The sequence below is a fragment of the Kwoniella bestiolae genome, chromosome 6 (assembly GCF_000512585.2).
Source record: "Kwoniella bestiolae CBS 10118 chromosome 6, complete sequence".
In the NCBI taxonomy this organism is placed as follows: domain Eukaryota; kingdom Fungi; phylum Basidiomycota; class Tremellomycetes; order Tremellales; family Cryptococcaceae; genus Kwoniella; species Kwoniella bestiolae.
In genome coordinates, this window is record NC_089246.1 from 1,263,544 (window position 1) to 1,275,868 (window position 12,325).

Consider the following 12,325-nt stretch of genomic DNA (forward strand, 5'->3'; position numbering starts at 1 on the left):
GGACATACTCTCCATACTACCATATGCTGTGGAGGACAGTAATCTTAAGTATGACTACGGCACGACTGGGCTGACTGCCAACGAAACCGTCAAAGCTCACTATACTGTGTAAGTTTTTCTCAGAATTCTCCTTAATTGTCCTTTGTCCTGGTGAATGAGTAATTGAGCCCGAATTGGCTCTCCCCTGATTGATCGTCCGCACTGCCAAGACACGATGATAGCAACTTGTTGTTTGAGAATATCAAACAGAACATGCCCACTCCTCCAAGCACATATTCTGTACTGGATAAGCCATTCATCTCTGATCGAGTGTCGAGTGTCGTCATCTTCTACATCTGTATTGTACAGTATCGTCATTCTGCATCTGTCTACACATAAACCATCAAATCAAATTAAGGCGTCGTAAGAAGAGATCATGACTATCAGCCTCTTACCTCTCACACTGCTCTTTGCCTCCCTCATCTCCATGTGTCATGGTCTAGCACCTGCGCTGGAGACAGGCTCAGACGGGAAAAGAAAAACAGAAAAGGTGACCCAGGAAGGGCGTGCAGATGAGAAATTACAGTTCAGTCAGGTAAATGTCAAGATTCCCTCACTCACTAAACTCACTCTCGATCTCGGTAGACCAGAAGCGGAGAGACGACCCGAAGTGATTGGTCCTGCTACTCATAATGTATCGTTCTCTTATGATCCGGGGTCGGAGATTGTCAATGAGTGGAGTCAGACCGAGGTCAATTGGTTGGTTTATAGACCTATGGCTGATCCGGAGAAACTGGATGATGAGAATGATCTGAAATTCCTTATGAACGTGAGTCCTTCATACTTTATTCGGTTTACCTATGCTGAACACCTTTAACTCACACACCAGTGCATCATCCAAGCCTCATCCCAGAGCGACAAGATCGAACATTCCTTCAAAGTCTCGGCTGAGAAGCCCTACCTCCTCCCACTGGAAGGCGATACTTGGGATTCAATTATTCACGAGGCGAACATGATTTGCCCGACTGGCAAATGCGTGCACAAAGATGGATACGAGGATCTGCCGATGCCGAAGTGGGATCAGATGTTCTTACAGGAGCATGTACCACAACGATAAAGTGTAGTCGTGCGGTTCTTGTGTGATAGCTAGGGTCGTAGAGTCAGGTGTTTTTATCGATCAAGAAATTTGTATTATGCCAAAGATAATGCCATCTCCCATTTGTTTTTTATAGTAACGGTGAAAGTTGGGCATGGCTTATGTTACCGAGCACACCTGATACTGTAGCTGTTGCATGCGCGCAGCTTGAACGGCCTAAATGTAAAGCGGGCGGAGCACCCAAAAGACAGCAAGGCATAAAACACTACAGCCACTCAGCTTAGCAACTGTACCAGCACTGCCTCGTACAAGCTTAGTGAACACATTGCCAGCTTATAGTACCGCTTGGGCCACTGATGAACTTACCCTCAACGGGATGAACAGCGCTGACTCGTTTTTGGCTCCATTCCATAGGGGAACGCAGTCCTTTCATTGATGATCTCTATGGGGAGGAGAAACGATGATACGGTAACGTGTTTGGTGAATCCTTTCGCCCGATCCCACCAAAATAGCTGTTAATTATTGGTTACCCTTATTGAATGGAGCGCACACACAAGCGTAACATTGTCAATGCGGCCTTATATCTTTTTCTCCTTGCATATTTACTTTTGTCCTGTCTCAGATGGTTATACGGAGTCACTAAAAGGACAACGACCAATCAATTGCTTGATCCCCTTCGTGCTCCTTTCATACATACCTCCAACACCGTCGAATGACTTGGCATGATCCTCTTTGAAAACCCCTCAAAAGGCTGGTCTGATCGAAGATTAACTGATGCATTCATCTTCTGGTTGTTGAATTGATCATAGTCAGGTGTAAATATTGGGTACTTATCTTTAGAGAAATTTGAGTTTCACAACCCATCATCAATCGCTTAACGATACCCAACATGTTGTTCAAATACTTCTCCATCCTAGCCACTTTGACAGTGGCTTTTGGATTGCCCTCCGATTTGACCGAGATCGCGAACCGCCAACAAGATAAACCAACTGCTCTACTTCAATTGATGGTTGGTTCTCACTCCAAGTACATCAGTGGCTTCTTGAACAACGATACAGTCATGGGAGGCGAATGGATAAAAGAAGATGGAATGTTCACGTCAGATAAGTCGATGTACAAAAACATCGTGTGGCAGGAGAACAACGCCACTGCGGCGGCACCTTTCTGGTGGCTGATTTACGATACGACTGTGAAGAAGGAGGATCTGAAAGATGAGCATATCAAGTATAATATGAGTGTGAGTGATTTGTCTGCACTTGTCTGAGGTCTGAGGCTGACGCCCAAGGTATGTGGATCTCAGTGCAAAGCCCAGCTCTTGGAAGGAATCGATAAAGCCGGATATTACAGCTTCGGACTGGATATCGAATCACCGTACCTCAGTCCGATACCTTGGGATGATTGGGACTCGGTCGTCAATGAAGCAAACGTCATATGCGATTCTGGCGAATGTGTTGCTGAAGATGGATGTAAGGGTCTGGAAATGCCCAAGTGGAATCAAGCGTTTCTGGAAGATTATGCGGTAAGTCCACCTTGTCATGTTATGCTATCGATACCAAAGGCTGTTGGTTATAGCTGATCCATCGACTTGGTGATCATAGAAAACGGTCAAAAAGGAGACACAGGCTCCTTAAAATCGCAAGCCCCAGAATGCCTAAACACACACGGCAGGGCAGGTTGTTGGGAGCGAGCCGGAAGAAGTATTTATGAGATTGTACTTGTACCGAAATGAGATTCAGTGTCCTCTGCATCCAGGATATTGAGCTCCTTCTGCCGGGTAGTGTACTCTTGCAAGGCCTATCTATCAGTTTTAGTCATTCTGAGCGCGATCCCAAACTATACTTAGCAGTGCAACCTCGTGGTATAACAACACAGAGTAGAAATAATAACTGATGTTTTCTCCTTTCTTCACACTGGTACAGTTGGAGGCTCGAATCGACCGCTGTCCGCGATGAAACACTTAAATCAGCCGTTCGAAAATTGCTTGTTATGTAGTCATGTCGCTATCATACACAATGGACGGTACAAAGGTAGTCACACCACGTCACAGCCTCTTTCAGGAGTGACTCATGTCAATCTAGGCACATTCCTTTCATTGATTCTGATTCATTGCTCATCACAAGTGATTGTCATACGTGTGTCTTTGGGGATCTTATCAAGGAGTGCATTCAGGAGGTCGATGGGGGATTGTCGTGTGCGCGATCGTCGTAGCAGGATCTCAGGACAGAGGATCACCCTCGGGTCGAGATGATAATTCACTTTCATCAACCTAGTCTACGGGTATTTAAAGACTGAATCAACTCGTACACTTTTAGGTTAATTATCACTAACGTACTGTACGATACACTGAGTAGTATTGTCTTTCACCTAGCTTTCAACTTTTTAATTCAATTTAGAATATATCAACTGGCGATTATATAGCTTAAGATGTTATACAAATATTTTCCTCTCTTAGCTGCCTTAACATCAATCACCGCTCTCCCCTCCCCCGTCCCTTCCGAAATTGTCAAGAAGGCCGATGAGGCTGGATCGGACTCTATCATCGTGGAAGTCGCCTTCGCTCCGAATACAAGGTACGCTTCCAAGGTCGACAAGAACGATACGATCTGGGGAGGAACCGCAAACAAGCACTTCTCATATTGGGGTCAGCACCAAGGGAAAGCCTCGACACCTTTTTGGTGGTTGGTATATGAGGATGGGGTAACTCAGGAGACTGCCACCGATAAGAAACTTAAGTACAACATGAGTGTGAGTATATATGTTTTTTCATTGTCAGCAGATCAAGTGGTGTTGTCGCTGACGGTGTAATTGGTATATCCCATACTTATAGTGCGCAGCAGGAATACTCGACGAGCACAAGCCAGGCGATCATTTCACCTTTTCGCTCGATACTACTGCTGCATGTGTCCATCCCACCGGCAGTACGCAGGTCGACAACATCTTGACAAACGCAATAGTCATTTGTGACTCCGGTAAATGTGTCGCCGAAGATGGATGCGCCGGATTGGAAATCCCGCAATTCGATCAAACATACTTGGAGAACTCCTACAAACCTAAGACTTCACGAAGGTCCTCTGTCATCGGATACAATCTGGCTATGTCCAATGTAGAATCCACCGATCAGGAGACTACCGAGGAAACCACCGACGAGACTACCGACCAGACTGCCAATGAGAGCACCGAAAAGCTAAAAGCTATCGGCAAGGCTTTGGTGGACACTGTCTCCGATTTGGTTGACGATGAGGATGGGGATGATCCTAAGCGTAGAGGACTCAGAGCCGAGGGATTAAGTACCACTCTTTCTGAAACGGACGTTCATTCTGCCACTAAAGCCAATCCCAGAGGAAACGACGAGGCGCGCACTCGCAGGGAACACAGAGGTGTATCTTACAACGTTAATGTGGAAGCTGAAGATCCACCCGAGGATGAGGAGGAGGAGGGGGGAGGAGGAGGAGGAGGAGGAGGAGGAGGAGGAGGAGGAGGATGAATAGTCATGCCGTTTAAGCAGTACAATATCACTGCATGTCTAACAAACTCGTAATAGCGATTGCAATACAGATCATGCATCTACAACGCTAGTGAATCCGAGATTTGGCGAGCATCTATCTTTTTGACTCAGACTGCCTTTATAATCGCACTCTATGGAGTAGCCATCTACCGGTCTACGCGATACTTGTTTCATGTACGCTCAAGATGAGCCCATGGAGCATTTATACATTGTTCCACAGACCTTGATCGTCTAAAATCGTTGCAAGCCTTGAACATGTCAAAGATGAGGACTTGATGACTTTCATGTAGAGTTTCTTTACATCAATCCTCAGTGTCGTTCAGCACAATCAGAACTGGAAGCCCTGCAACACGACATGCAATCAACGTTCGACCGGTATGATCAATCACGTGTACCATGTTTTGTGGCAAAGGAAGAGCAATCATTAATACCCGGATGCTTTAAAGGATGATATTATGACATGTTGCACTTATCTGTCTCACAGCAACATGTAACGACTAGCTCCATTGATTGTATTGGGAGGGTCAAAAATCGCCATCATAGGACTGATAGTAATTTTAAGTTTCATGCAGAATTCCATTGTACGTGCAGAGTTCCAGGAGTATATCGTGGATCAGATTGGACTCAGTAACGTCGATCCTGTATATCAATAAAGGATCTGACCGTTGGTCAAAGGACGGCGTTTCTCGAGTGAGGATCCCAAATTTCAATGATTGCGTGTAGTTGAGCTGGAAAAGGGTATAAATGATCCATTTTTCCATTAAGTTCATAGTATCGTTCGCTCTTCGCTTCAAGTGTTTATTCGTTTCTTGCCTAGTGTCAATATCGATACAGTTGTACAGTACCTCTAGTTTTACTTTGACTTCTATTCTCTGCCTTGAACGTTCATACGTTACGTTACTTTGCCCTAACAGTCATATACTCAAGATGATGTCCAACAACCTACTCGTTTTCTTAGCTACTTTGACAGTAGCCTATTCCCTCCCTTCTCCAGACGAAGCGGCCAAGCGAGGACAGTACCAACCAGAAACGATCGAAGTGACCTTCCCAGCCTATTCGAGATACGTCAACCCCAATAATCAGACCGATACATTTTGGGGACCTCAGAAGAAAGTTTATTTCTTCGAGACCGATCCTACTATGGCTAGATTGTCAGGGGAGGAGTTCACATGGATAACATACGATAAGGCCAAGGAAGCGACCAAATTGGAAGATAAAGATAGGGAATATAATATGACGGTGAGTCCGAAATAACTGTACTGTACAGTATCTTACTCTGCCACTCTCATAGGCGGTTCTCACGAGACTGGGCCCGAGACTGTAATTGGTTGTTGGCTGATCTTCATCAATACCATGCTATGCTATGCTGTACTCTAGTGCTATGCCAATCTCCGCGAAGGTGGTCATTCAGGGGTCACACACGGGATCGAACTTGATACCAAGGCTCCATACATCAAATCCCTTTCCAACGAGAGTTGGGAAGATATGGTGAAGAATGCCAATGTCATTTGTCCAATAGGTGAATGCATCAAGGAAGGAGGATGCGAGGGTTTGGAGATTCCAAAGTGGAATCAAGACTATTTGAAGAGTTACGTCGTAAGTTCTCACTTTGGTCGTACACTTCTGAGTGTAATGTAATCTGGCTGATTAAACGGATCACTTGCACTCTTTTCAAATTCTCGTAGAAACCTTAATTTCCCATTGGCTCATACCTCACTGCCCTTCTGTGTGGGAGAAGATCGGTACTGGATGGGGATGGTGATAGGATGTTGTCCTACTCTTTTTCTTCATATACCGCTGCGAGTTCAGTATTTGTTTTTAGTCAATCTCACTTTAGTCGTTCTTTCATACATGACGGAATGCGATACAGTGAACTCCCGTCAGCTGAGATCTGCGCAGAGTTGATAATTTCGTGTCAAGAACAATTGAGCATGTCATATTGTACATATATGCGGAAGACATCAAGACCAATCCAGATCAAATGCTACTATATGAAGGTTATGTTGGGTTTACAGTTCTTACTTGAAGTCGACCAACGCCATCCGGCGGCGACATGCAGCAACGCCTATGTATTGCGTAAGTCGATTGATGGTTTGAGCACAATCACTTATCCTCGTCCCATCATCTTCATCAGCTGGCTCATATCTGCGAATCGTCGTATAGTCAGCATTTTCCCAAGTACCGACGCAATTTCAGGGTCTTCGATGACTTACCAGGCATACCACCTCCGCCCATACCCATGTTCTTCATCATCTCTCCCATTTGGCTCATATCAGGCATACCACCTGCACCGGGCCCACCACCGCCCATCATATTTCGCATCATGGATCCCATGTCCATACCTCCTGGGCCACCCATACCGCCCATGCCTCCCATTCCACCCATCATTTCTTGCATCATCTTCTGGGCACCCTGAGGACCGGCTGCTCTAAGCTTTCGCATCATTTCGGGAGGCATTGCTTTCTGCGCGTGAGGAATGGTGGCGTTAGCTTCGGAACACGAAGAGTACCCGGCGAGGACAAGGGGGCGGATGTGGAAAGAGACAACAGCGTGGGAGTGGAACAGAGAGGAACTGTAGGGAAGGAATGGCCGAAGAGAGGGAAAGAAAGGGGTAGAAGGGGGAGAGCGGGGAGAGACGGGTGAAGGGGGAGAAGGGGAGAGGGAGAGGGAGAGAGGGAGAGGGAGAGGGAGAGGAGAGGGAGAGGGAGAGAGGGGAGAGGGAGAGAGGGGAGAGAGGGGTCAAGAACAGTCACTCACTCGCATAGCCTCGATCTGAGCAGGCGAAGGTTGACCATTAGGTCCCAGAGGTTTACCACCGGCGGCAGCTTGCATCTTCTGCATGGCCGACATCCAACCGTTCGCACCGCCCGCTTGCTTGGCCATACCAGCCATCATCCTAGCTTGAGCCAGTAGTTCTTCTACTTCTCGTACGCTTGTTCCGCTTCCTCTAGCTACTCTCTTTGCACGTCGGTTGAGACCTATGGGATTACCGGCTTTATCGAAGCTCACCTGGGATCACCAATTAGCTGGTTGCAGAAGAGAACAAGTGAGGGCAAGGTGTAACTCACGAAGATCAGACCATCCGAATCCAGCTCATCCTGCCTCATAGCATCCGTTATATAAATCATCCTCTTCAATTTCGCTCCAGCCTCTTCCTCTCCACCTTCACCCATCATACCAGCCGGCATACCAGGTATCATCGAAGCGATCTTCGACAAAGATCCCATGGACATTATATTTGATAATTGATCTTTCCAATCCCTTATCGTGAATTTACCTTGTTCTAATTTCTTGGCTAGGTCTTTCTGTCTATCTGGGTTGGATCGAGCTATGTCTTGCCTATAGAGTCACATACCAAATGTAAGCTGAGGGATTCCCATCCACACTTGAGATTGGGGGAATGAGAGATTAGCTCACATGTGTTCTACCAATCCTTGCATATCTCCCATACCCAGCAACTTTGAGACAAAAGGCTGAGGGTTGAACTTCTCTAAATCGTGTAAATGTTCTCCTGTACCCAAGAAGATTATCGGCGTCTTCGTAGCGGCGACACTAAAAAGCAAGCTGAGTCAGCTCCCAGCACCAAATGCCATTTCACATCGGATCACAGCATAATATTCGTACAAGGGAAGATTACCGTCCTAATGGTAGAGCCTCACTCACGCAGAAATAGCACCACCACCTTTAGCATGCCCGTCCAACTTCGTAACAATGATCGCTCCGAAATCCGCTGAATCCTTGAATGCTCTACTCTGACCTTCCGCCGCCTGACCTATCGAGGCGTCCAACACCATGATCGTCATATCTGGGCTGACGGCCGATGAGATAGCTACCATCTCCTCAAACAGCTCTGATTCCTGCTTGTGTCGTCCAGAGGTATCTACAATGATCACGTCGAATCGTTCTATATCACAAGATTCAAAACAGATGAGCTACTCATCCTACATGTCAAGAACGAAGGGATATCGTACCTTTCCTGAATTTCTCTACACCCAACGCAGCTATCGCTACTGGATCTGTTTCTGTGTAACTTCCATAGAAAGGTATCTTCGCTTTCGTGGCATTCCTACATGACCAAAACACATCAGCGATAGCCAGATAATACAAAAGAAAGATGGTGGAACATACTGCTTCAACTGATCAAAGGCACCCGCTCTGAATGTATCGGCACACACCAGACCAGTCTTCATCCCCCTTCTGGCATAATGAACCGCCAACTTCGTACATGTCGTTGTCTTACCGGCACCCTGTATACCAACAGCCATGAGGACGTTGGTTTTGCCCTTGACCGGTTTGTAGGGCTCTGTACCGGGATCTACCAGCGCTACTAGTTCATCAAATACAGCCTATCCACATGAAAGGCAGTCAGCTTGACCATCCATGTTGTCCAGCGGGTAGGGAAAAGAGGAATAGAGCAGCTGACCTTCTGTACGACATTTTTCTTATTCGCTTCTTTTCCTCCGGCTTTCTCTGCTTCTTCTAAACTCTTCTTCACCTAGCATATACAAAATTGTAAGCTATTTGCGCAAGTGAATCGAGAATTAGCTAGCTCACCTTGGCTTTGACTTTCGTACGCAGCTGAGATACCAGCTTGACATTTACATCTGCTTCTAAAAGTGCTGCGCATAACTCCTTGAGTAAAGCGTCGATCACCTAGCATCATGATTCTGCATCAGCAATTGATCTCTTGTCTAGCACGAGTGGGTGAACAGCGATTGATCAAACACTCACACGATCATCTACCACTGTTGCCCTGGAAAGCTGGTTCAGCGCTCCATGCAGCCTGGCTCCTAAATCTGCTAAGACCATGTTGTTCTTGTGTTTCGGACTATATGGAGAGAGAGATGGATGAAGCAGAGATGGATGGCAAATGCAAGATTGAACATCAACATTACTCTTTGATCTGTCTTGTCAATAATCGTCCTCAGTCGGTCATTCGAGATGATTTCAGGTCCGGGTAACGGAGAATAGGCTCGCGGCTCTCTGAGCATTGTTGAGCGACATGCCTATTTTACCCCGCGCTTTGTTGTCAACCTGTCCACCTGCTCATTCACGTCGTTCAAGCGTCATGACCCACCCATGCTCATATTCTGCACTATATGTGTACACATATCTCGTAGACAAACCAAGTCCTCGTAGTACGATTGAAAGGTAGCACATCAACAACAAACGCGGCACAAGATGTCATACGACCGTGTAGGAACCCCTTCGCAGCAGCTCATGTGAGTCCTGCTATCCTTGTTTGTTACAGGATGATACATTTGACTGACTATACGTATTCGTGAACGAAGCCAAGCAGACGACGATGATCTCGATACCCTATCTTTCTCTCACCCCAACCCCGCTTCCAACTCCAACGCTGGCCCCTCATCATCCTCGTCTCAACAGCAAGCTCAAGCGGGGCCATCCAACCCATCAGGCGTATCAGGCAGGATAGGCCAGTCCTCCCAACCTCGTCGAGAGAGGGGATGGGGAGGGGTCAGAACTGAGACGAGGTATACTGGGGAATCTACGCTGGATGAACCTGTTACTAAGACCATCGTGGGTTCCATTTCTTACACAGGACATCAATTGGAATATATGATCTTGAATGGTTACATCATCTCAGACGCATACAGCAGGACAGCTGACATGGACGTATTAATAGATGAGAGATCTCAACTCGATATATGCCAAACTTCTTCAAGTCCTCTACCCGCCAAAGGGAGGTGGCAATAATCAGTTACTTCGAGATTGGGATTTATGGGGACCATTGGTGATTTGTTTGACATTGGCTATAATCTTATCGCTTGATGTGAGTCTGATTTCGGACTACTTTCCACTTCCGCAGATCAAGACTTTATCTTGACTTTTGTGACTATCAACCGATTGTGCTAAACCTTGTTTTGATGCTATCTTAGGCACCCCAAGAACAATCAATGCAAGTGTTCTCATTGGTCATTTCGCTAGTGACTATCGGTTCAGTGGTAGTTACGATCAACTCGAAATTGTTAGGTGGGAAAGTGTGAGTGATCGGCTCAGCTGTGTGACCATCGAGAAGGATCATCCAGAAGTGACCTAGCTGATGATAATCAAATGTATGGAACAGATCATTCTTCCAAAGTCTCGTGAGTTTTCCATCTCCTTTTTCCGTAATTTTGTGATATGGACGAGCCTGGAAGTTACGGTCTGAGCTGACAATAAACGAACATCATCCCAGTGCGTACTAGGATACGCTCTTGCCCCTATCCTGCTAGCTTCCATCGTCTCCCTACTCGTACACACGCTGTTCGTGAGGATACCAGTCAGCTTAGCATGCTGGGCATGGTCCGTGTGGGGTGAGTCAATCGTTCACTCATCGACGTGTCTCCCTCCATGATAGCACAATTTACTGACCTTGGTACCATTCGCCATACAGCCTCAATGAACTTCTTCACCGGCACGAGATTACAAGAATCACGTACTTTCCTTGCTGTCTATCCTATGTGTTTGTTCTTCTTCGTATTCGCTTGGATGATCATGATCCAGTGATGGGTCGGGATATCTATATAATATCCATCAATCTACTCCAGATGGAATATATAGAAAGAGAATTGTGATAAAGATAGATAGTATCATCATGCATACATACAACGAGTCGGTCTACAAGTATCACAAGAAATCTGAAAAAGGGTATACCGGAATGTCCACATGATCCAAAAACCGCTGAGCTTAATTTAGCTAATTTGCAGTCTAAGTGGATAGCTTATCTTCCCTCTCTTCTTCCCCATCGTTCACTCTAAGTACCTTGGCAAATTCCACATAATTGAACCGACCTTGACGATCAGTGAATGGACCCGAGAAGAGCCTCTCGATCTGTGCGAGATGACAATGACCATCAATAACTTATGTCTGTCCGTCCTTTCGTGTGATTTGCTGAGGAAGATGAAGGGTAGATGGACAAGGCAGCACTACAACTCACCTCCCTCTCATCCATCCTATCTCCCATCTCACCCAGCCACCTCCTTACCTCCTTAGTATCGACCCACCCTTTATCTCCTTCATCAAAGCACGCAAAGGCCTCAATCAGTTCACGTTCGTTATCCAGTTGGATGAGGTGTTCGCCCATCATACTGAGGAATTGGGTGAAGTTGATCCCTTCAGTTGCTAGGCCTTTGGTCGAGCCTGGTCGGGAGGTTAGGAGGGTCTGTAGGAGGGTGGGGGTGGGTGTTTGGCCTATTCCATGTCGATATGGATCAGCATATGTACTCAAAGCAGTCTATCACTATCGATATGAAACATCCTTGGATATCTGTCAATCCAGTAGATACAACTGGCCCCAACGACGATTCAGTACCAGAGAGGAGAAGACCCACCCAAATTACTCAACATCACTTTCAAATCCCCCTCCGTCACCCGTCCATCCCCATCCTGATCAATCATCGTAAACGCCTCTTTGAACTGCTTGACCTGCTGCGGCGTGAACATCGTATATGCCCCTCCGGAGGGTTCTCGTCTGCCTTGAGATGATTTGGGGATGTTGGAGGGGAGTCCTCGACCTAGAGTGGCTGCTTTCGACTGAGGGGCAAATATCGATGTCGGTATCAGCCATCACACCTTAGTTGGATCGAATGTGCTCACCATATTTGTGATCTACTCGGATAGGGCTATGTCTGTACTGCTCTGTATTGCTTTGGGATTCTCTGCCTCTGTCTGTCGTATGTATATGACTGGGTGATATGCTCTCGGTAGGTGAAAGGTTGTCGTTGACGCTATTGTCGCCATTG

The 12,325-nt window shown here is 46.5% G+C and overlaps 7 protein-coding genes across 7 annotated transcripts; 5 read left to right on the top strand and 2 right to left on the bottom strand.

The window, feature by feature from the left end:
* Nucleotides 1-415: 415 nt before the first annotated feature.
* Nucleotides 416-1,096, top strand: I302_107669 (uncharacterized protein; the record flags this gene model as incomplete). The annotated part of the gene is made up of 2 exons (XM_019193202.1): nucleotides 416-808; nucleotides 869-1,096. The coding sequence occupies 2 exons, from the start codon at nucleotides 416-418 to the stop codon at nucleotides 1,094-1,096; spliced, it is 621 nt and encodes a 206-aa protein (XP_019044679.1).
* Nucleotides 1,097-1,964: 868 nt separating this feature from the next.
* I302_107670 (uncharacterized protein) lies at nucleotides 1,965-2,706 on the top strand (the record flags this gene model as incomplete). Its single annotated transcript, XM_019193201.1, has 3 exons — nucleotides 1,965-2,312; nucleotides 2,376-2,594; nucleotides 2,674-2,706. The coding sequence occupies 3 exons, from the start codon at nucleotides 1,965-1,967 to the stop codon at nucleotides 2,704-2,706; spliced, it is 600 nt and encodes a 199-aa protein (XP_019044678.1).
* A 793-nt stretch (nucleotides 2,707-3,499) lies between these two features.
* On the top strand, nucleotides 3,500-4,563 carry I302_107671 (uncharacterized protein; the record flags this gene model as incomplete). The annotated part of the gene is made up of 3 exons (XM_065870514.1): nucleotides 3,500-3,820; nucleotides 3,903-4,362; nucleotides 4,442-4,563. The coding sequence occupies 3 exons, from the start codon at nucleotides 3,500-3,502 to the stop codon at nucleotides 4,561-4,563; spliced, it is 903 nt and encodes a 300-aa protein (XP_065726586.1).
* Nucleotides 4,564-5,507: 944 nt separating this feature from the next.
* On the top strand, nucleotides 5,508-6,274 carry I302_107672 (uncharacterized protein; the record flags this gene model as incomplete). The annotated part of the gene is made up of 3 exons (XM_019193199.1): nucleotides 5,508-5,819; nucleotides 5,958-6,176; nucleotides 6,266-6,274. The coding sequence occupies 3 exons, from the start codon at nucleotides 5,508-5,510 to the stop codon at nucleotides 6,272-6,274; spliced, it is 540 nt and encodes a 179-aa protein (XP_019044676.1).
* A 413-nt stretch (nucleotides 6,275-6,687) lies between these two features.
* I302_107673 (signal recognition particle protein SRP54) lies at nucleotides 6,688-9,389 on the bottom strand (the record flags this gene model as incomplete). Its single annotated transcript, XM_019193198.1, has 11 exons — nucleotides 6,688-6,725; nucleotides 6,794-7,043; nucleotides 7,338-7,589; nucleotides 7,649-7,919; nucleotides 7,998-8,132; nucleotides 8,244-8,484; nucleotides 8,552-8,646; nucleotides 8,709-8,926; nucleotides 9,004-9,075; nucleotides 9,135-9,233; nucleotides 9,312-9,389. 11 exons carry the CDS (start codon nucleotides 9,387-9,389, stop codon nucleotides 6,688-6,690), a joined length of 1,749 nt encoding a protein of 582 aa, XP_019044675.1.
* A 372-nt stretch (nucleotides 9,390-9,761) lies between these two features.
* I302_107674 (uncharacterized protein) lies at nucleotides 9,762-11,090 on the top strand (the record flags this gene model as incomplete). The annotated part of the gene is made up of 7 exons (XM_019193197.1): nucleotides 9,762-9,802; nucleotides 9,872-10,121; nucleotides 10,228-10,374; nucleotides 10,481-10,584; nucleotides 10,669-10,687; nucleotides 10,780-10,897; nucleotides 10,978-11,090. 7 exons carry the CDS (start codon nucleotides 9,762-9,764, stop codon nucleotides 11,088-11,090), a joined length of 792 nt encoding a protein of 263 aa, XP_019044674.1.
* A 201-nt stretch (nucleotides 11,091-11,291) lies between these two features.
* On the bottom strand, nucleotides 11,292-12,182 carry I302_107675 (uncharacterized protein; the record flags this gene model as incomplete). Its single annotated transcript, XM_019193196.1, has 4 exons — nucleotides 11,292-11,414; nucleotides 11,521-11,774; nucleotides 11,915-12,116; nucleotides 12,180-12,182. The coding sequence occupies 4 exons, from the start codon at nucleotides 12,180-12,182 to the stop codon at nucleotides 11,292-11,294; spliced, it is 582 nt and encodes a 193-aa protein (XP_019044673.1).
* Nucleotides 12,183-12,325: the final 143 nt, after the last annotated feature.